At 38.1% G+C, this 6,597-nt stretch overlaps 1 protein-coding gene across 2 annotated transcripts; it reads left to right on the top strand.

The window, feature by feature from the left end:
• The first annotated feature begins 1,189 nt into the window (after positions 1-1,189).
• Positions 1,190-6,597, top strand: LOC107601281 (synaptotagmin-6-like). 2 transcript variants are annotated; one of them, XR_001610908.1, is made up of 7 exons: positions 1,334-1,563; positions 1,953-2,529; positions 4,491-4,611; positions 4,816-4,987; positions 5,080-5,230; positions 5,334-5,460; positions 5,976-6,597. XR_001610908.1 is itself a non-coding variant. In XM_016293489.1 (6 exons), exons 1-6 carry the CDS (start codon positions 1,397-1,399, stop codon positions 5,403-5,405), a joined length of 1,260 nt encoding a protein of 419 aa, XP_016148975.1. In that variant the 5' UTR covers positions 1,190-1,396; the 3' UTR covers positions 5,406-6,597. The 2 variants fall into 2 exon arrangements, 1 of the variants encoding a protein (XP_016148975.1); XM_016293489.1 differs by having other exon boundaries at positions 1,190-1,563; positions 5,334-6,597.

Raw genomic sequence — 6,597 nt, 5'->3', positions numbered from 1 at the left:
ACTTTGGTTAAAATTCCTCAATGGTAAAACAACACCCTATTTACCTTGTCAAAAACAGCTCTGTTCACAGCGACCCATTTCGGTGCATGTCTCTTTAAATGATAATAAGCTACTGTTAACTCCACCCCTCTCTTCTGTTTTTTGTGTATTTGGTGGCACATTACCATCAAAACCAAAACTAATCCACTGCATCCTCAGTGGCTCTGATGTCTGGAGAAAATGAAAACTCTTATGTTCACTTTTACATCCAACTACAAAACACCTGCATTGCTTACGAGACATTGTTGACGCTACAACTGCTCGAGCGCAGAGAAAATGGCGGACCGTGTACAACTGGCTGAGGGTGGAAATTTGCTAATACTGGACAGTATGAAGTCAGAAAATCAAAATGGGGTTTTGGGGGGATTCAAAAAATGAATGGATTTTTATCATTGTAAGGTGTGTGTGTGTGTGTGTCCACACGCTTCTAAGGCTCATTTATATGCAAACACCATGTAAAAGTGAATTTTGCATCCGATGTCCCCTTTAAAACCTTTTAAAATAATATATTATTATTAACATAATTAATTTAACTTAACTAATCTAAAAATCTTACTGAATTTAAATGCTAAAAAACATTCTATCAAGAAGTAAATAAAAAATATTTTCCCCCATACTTGTGGTTAACTTTTTTTTAAAGAACGTATAGTTGAAACTTCTGTAATAGCAAAATAAATTGTTTAATTTACCTTTATTGACACCTAGTTTCTGCTAATAATATTTGCTATTTATAAATTATATTATTATTTTCCTATTTATATATGTAAAAACATAAGTTATAGAGTATATATAAGTTCTAGTCAAAATGTTCAAGTCAAATATAAAGTTATAGTTTATAGTTCGAGTCAAAAAGGTTGAAAACCACTGATCCACCTGATATAGGTTATAGTCTTTAAAAAGCTATCAGTAAAGTTTTGCATCATTTTCCAGCATGTTTATTAATTCATTGAGTTAGATTTGCAGCAGTATCATTTCCAGCTTAAAATCTTTATAAACAACGTACACTCATTTGAACCTGTTTCAGCACACTTTTTAATTGTGTAACTGAAACATTGATTAAAATCTAGAAGTCCATTAGTTAAGTCCATTTGTTATGTGCATTTTTTACAACGTCCACTTCTGTCCATGTTGTATCTTCTGTCCAGACGTTTCCTTCAGTCTCCTGCTGCTTGTATTTGTGGTGTGTGGTTTGGCCCTGCTGGGTGTTATAAGCGTCGCCACCTGGAAACTGTGCTGGGTGCCCTGGCGCAGCAAAGTGCTTTCCTCTAGCACCACTGCCCTTGCCCCCACCCAGTCAGAGAGACACCAACACAGAGAAGAAGGTCACGGTGACTACTACCCAACCCTCAGAGACATCATGGCAACAGACAAGCTGAAGGATCCTGGGAACTTTCTGGAGGCGGCAGTGAAGATTAGTCATACATCACCAGATATCCCCGCAGATGTGCAGCTGTCCATGAAGGATCATCTGCTGAGACGTACACGTATCTCACGGCAAACAACCGAGCCGGCCTCCTCTAACAGGTCAGTGTTCTGGAAGAATGAAAAAAGGTTTGTGTCTGAAGACCTTCATATAGGTCATCACAGTTTACTGTATATACAAAGCCATCATGAGGTTAGTTCCAGTCATTCCTAATAATGTTATTACTTAGGAAATCTTGTAAATGTCAGACAGAATTAGACCTGAAGTAGGTCTCTAGGTTTTATTGACTACATAGAAGGTCAGATGGTGGAAAACTATGCTACGTCCAGAGTAAAACCATATTTTGTGGGAACCTTGCAGCATTATCACCATCAATTTTCATTCAATCATGGGTTATAATTCAAATGTAGATTAACACCTGGTGTGTCTTTTGTGAAAGAACCAGTAAATCAGATCAGGATGATTCAGCAGCCAAATTTTGTTTTGCCAGGCATAGTTCCTTCAAAAAGCACCTTCCAAGGCAGATGTACCATGCCACCAGTCTGGACCGTGGAAGTGAATTTTTAGATGTGGAGGACCATCCCACCTGCACCGCTGCCTCTCTTGGCCGCATCCAACCGGAACTTTACAAACAGAGCACAATGGATGCTGAGGAGTCATCTAAGAATGGCACTGACAAAACATGCGGCAAGATCAACTTCTCCCTAAAGTACGATTACGAGGGAGAGCTCCTCCTCATTACCATTCTCAAGGCGTTCGACCTACCTGCGAAGGATTTGTGCGGCAGCTCCGATCCTTACGTCAAGATCTACCTTCTCCCAGACCGTAAGCGTAAATTCCAAACTCGCGTGCACTGCAAGACGCTCAACCCCACATTTGATGAGACCTTTCAGTTTCCGGTGCCATATGAGGAGCTGGGGTCCAGAAAGCTCCACTTGAGCGTCTTTGACTTTGACCGCTTCTCACGGCACGACATGATTGGCGAGGTGATACTGGAAAACCTTTTTGAAGTTTCAGACCTGTCCCGGGAGACATCTATCTGGAAGGACATCCAGTACGCCACTAGCGTAAGACAATTTATCGTCTTTACTACTCAGTGAGTCCGTACCCCGCTGGTGATTCATCACATTAATGTGGCTTATGTCACATTAATGTCACCCTGATGATTTGGTTTTCTAATATTGGAATCCACTTGTATTGAGTATTTCTCTGAAAACACAAACAGTGAATAGTTAGATGATCCATAGTCATGGTGTCCTATGGGGTGTGATATGGTAATTTGAAACTGTAATTATCAAACATGATAAATTGTGCAATGTACATATATTAAGTTCTAAAAACATTGAGGGTGAGAATTATTGCCTTATTATATGACAATACTGAGTCTGCAATAATCTCAGCTGTCTTAAAGGGATAGTTCACCCAAAATATGAAACTTCTCTCAACCTAATAAATATTTTCAATAATGTCTCAACTATATGTCCATAAAATGAAAGACATTTGTGTCGAAAACAAAATTAGAGCCCTTTTACTTTCATTGTATGGACAAAAAACACAGGGACTTTATTTTATTATAAACTATCCATAGTATCCAGGACAGAAGTGTCATTTTGCAGTTAACTTTCACTTTAATTTTCAAACTAGTAATTTAACTTGTTTTATTGTGAATTGATGCGTTTATTGCCAACTGGGTTATTTTCAGGGTTATTTTCTGTGCAGATTTTTTGGTATCTGGTTAAGGCAGAGACGCTCAGTGCCCTGCAATTCCACAATAAGGCCAGACTATTTATCATTTTGCTTTTCGAAGCAACTTATACATCATAATAATGTGGTGCACATCCTGATAAGGGGTTATTTTGTTGCATCAGGACGTGAGCTCCTCTTTCTACTACATGTTAGTGAGTGTAGTGTTTTGAGTTCCAGGTTTGTATTTCTTCTACAGAGTAGGGGGATTCTGGCATAGACAATATAGGCAGTCGCCAAGGGTTCTCCAGGGCAAAACTCTCAGACGTGCACTCAACTTCTATATCACTCACCCGCAGCAGTTTGACAGAATTGTGCAGCACACTTTCAGTTCCACCCGATGCTCTCATTGAAATTGAACTTTTCCAAGCAGCTTTCTGAGGCTTGTCTGGTCTCACCAAGGGCACCATTTGAGTCAAGACAGCCACTGCTTCTAGTTAAACTTGACAGAGGTTACTGTAGCTATTTATTGCCTCTTCAAATCATATACATGTACATACTGTACAGTTTAACATATAAAATTGAGTAAAACAAAGTAAAATCTCCATAATCAATTGGAAAAGAATTGAATCCCTGCATAGTGATAAATGTCTGTATAGTAGAAAAACGGATGCCAATGATATCACTGATACATCAGCCACCTTGCTGACAAACTGCCTCACAAAATTGTGCACTTGTTTAGCTCTGACTTTAACAGTGCAGAGATAAGGCATATCAATTCACATGATTGATTATAGTACACACTAAAGATCACTGAACTCAGTAGTTCTCAAGCTCTCAAGATGAGCTAAATGTGGGAGAAAGACCTATGGTATGGATATGTGATGCACTCATTAAATACCTTTCTCCTTCTGAGTTTATTGAAGGTTTTTATGTAAGTTAAAGGTTTATTGATGACTCTGGGCATAATCAAATCTCTACATGTTCTATACATTTCTATTTTAAAATACTATGTGTAATGTGATTGGAAGGTTGAATTTTCAGCAACCATTACGCCAGTCCTCAGTGTCACATGATCCTTCAGGAATCATTCTAATATGATGATTTGCTGCTCTGCTTTTTTTATTATTACCAATGTATTACTTAACAGTTGTGCAGTTGTCCCCAAACTTTTGAATGACAATGTACAGAATTAAAATTAAAAGGACAGTGTAAAATTCTGTCATTATTGGCTCACCGTCATATCGTTTGAAATACTAACATAACTATATTAGTAAATATTGCTATTTATTTGTAATGCCAACATGATCTACTAGATTTTGAGTGTCTCCATTTGACTCTGCAGGAGAGTGTGGATCTGGGAGAGATAATGTTCTCTCTCTGCTACCTACCAACTGCAGGGAGACTCACACTTACTGTCATCAAATGTAGGAACCTCAAAGCCATGGATATTACCGGTTATTCAGGTATGATGCTGTCCTTTATTTGTCTGTGTCCTTTTATTTTCTTTCATCTGTCTGCTTTGCTACATCTTCCTGTTTATTTATTTGGACATTCACATTTATCATTGTCAGCAAGCAAATTTCAAGTCCTTTAGTCAGACATATTCAGATCATGAAAGACAAGGAGAAAGATACTCCTTGTGTCACACCTCCCTGCTCTGTTGGCAGATCCGTACGTGAAGGTGTCAATGATTTGTGATGGGAGACGCTTGAAAAAGAAGAAAACGTCCATAAAAAAGAACACGCTGAATCCAGCATATAATGAGGCGATTATCTTTGACATTCCCCCAGAGAATATGGATCAAGTCAGCCTACATATATCAGTTATGGACTACGATCTGTGAGTGTTATTCAAGATGTGATATTTTCACTCTACAAATATTATGTTGTGTATGCTCTTCACAATCTATTCTTCATTCTCCTGCTGTATAGAGTGGGACACAATGAGATCATTGGAGTCTGTCGTGTAGGGAGCCATGCCGAGGGCCTTGGGAGAGACCACTGGAATGAGATGCTTGCTTACCCTCGAAAACCCATCGCTCACTGGCACCCGCTCATAGAGCCCAAGAAGTCTGAGAAGGAGGTGAATGTCTCTCCTTAAAAGTTCCCAGAGTGGAAAAGTATATTTTGATTTCAATATTTCCATCTCTCCCTCTCTTTCTTTCCGTTTTCCGTCTCTTTTTCAGTGGAAGACTCGTACCGCAAGCTTTGACAGTCAGGGGTCTTGCTCATCTCCCAGACGCCCCTCCAGTCCATAAGGACGAGATGGCCTCTCCTTATGTCTTTAAGCCAAGTATCTCCCAGGGACTGATGGTGAGATCCAAGATATGTCCTTAGACAACGTGTAACACAACTTATGTCTGTGTGGACATGTATGATGGAGCAGGAAGAAAGAGGGTGCCGTCCAAACTTTTCCAAGTGCTACTGAGCCTAGCGGAGTTTTAGCTTTTTTGTGTTTGGATTGAAGTGTTGCTTTCTTACGTTGGGTAAATCCACAAGCTACCCAAAGAGGTTGAATGATACACTTTAAGATGCATCAGAAGAGTAAAAGGGTGTATCTGTTGATGAATATTGTATAATTGGTAAATATATATTATAATTTAATTGACATTATAATAGTATGAAGATATCGTTTATTATATATTTAGCCTTAATGTCCTTCTAGTTTTTTTTTGTTGTCTTCTTTAATATAAAATACACGTGTTAAGAGATTTTTATGATTGGAGAGATAAGTCCTCAATATGTTCAACCTATTGAGATATTTTAACAATGTATATTGTTTACAGAGCAGAGATATTCCATTGATCTTCCTTTTGTTTGTGATGTAGTGAAACTGTTCTGCCACCAAAAGCGCCAATGCCAAGAATAATTTGTATCCTGTCTACAAATCTCATCATCTGTGTAAAATGTAGAGTTTTTGCTTTGTCCATATTTAAATGTTTAAGTTGCTGACTGTTCTATGAGTATTTTGAATAATTTTCCATAATTTTCTTTGATCAAGTTCAGCTCAGTTAAATGCAGTCATGCACAGCTACGTCTATAATGTACAGCTGGCTAAAATCATCATAATTTCACCATGCAGTAATTGTAGCTTCCAAAGTAAAACCATAATGAATGCCAAGGGTTGTGTGTAAAAAATGCTTGGGTTTCTAACAAGACTTGAAATAATATCATTATGTAAATTAGGAGCACTGTTTTACCAAGACCAGTTTTGTATTTTACATAAAATGTGATAAATGTTGTTCTGTATTTTTCCTGTTACCTTTGAGGTGTTTTCTCTTCAGATAACTATGTATTTTGTTGGCTGGCCTAGCTGCAACTCATTGTATCAATAATCAATGGAATTGGTGTTTCTGTATGAAATGTCTGATTCAGAGCCACTTTCCAATTTTATATTGAGACTTTGTATTTGTAAAGTACCATCCCCTTGTACTTGAAAAGTGTGATTAA

Source organism: Sinocyclocheilus grahami, unplaced genomic scaffold (genome assembly GCF_001515645.1).
Source record: "Sinocyclocheilus grahami isolate Dianchi unplaced genomic scaffold, SAMN03320097.WGS_v1.1 scaffold2.1, whole genome shotgun sequence".
NCBI lineage: Eukaryota > Metazoa > Chordata > Actinopteri > Cypriniformes > Cyprinidae > Sinocyclocheilus > Sinocyclocheilus grahami.
Note: the sequence above shows the minus strand (reverse complement) of the source record. Positions and strands in the feature narration are given on the sequence as shown.

Bases quoted from the DNA above. Each gene is read 5' to 3' on its own strand.
- LOC107601281 (XM_016293489.1), top strand. From the start codon at position 1,397: ATGGCAACAGACAAGCTGAAGGATCCTGGGAACTTTCTGGAGGCGGCA. The intron at 4,612-4,815 runs GTATGATGCTGT...CTCTGTTGGCAG, and splicing joins GGATATTACCGGTTATTCAG to ATCCGTACGTGAAGGTGTCA. The intron at 5,231-5,333 runs GTGAATGTCTCT...TCTCTTTTTCAG, and splicing joins CCAAGAAGTCTGAGAAGGAG to TGGAAGACTCGTACCGCAAG.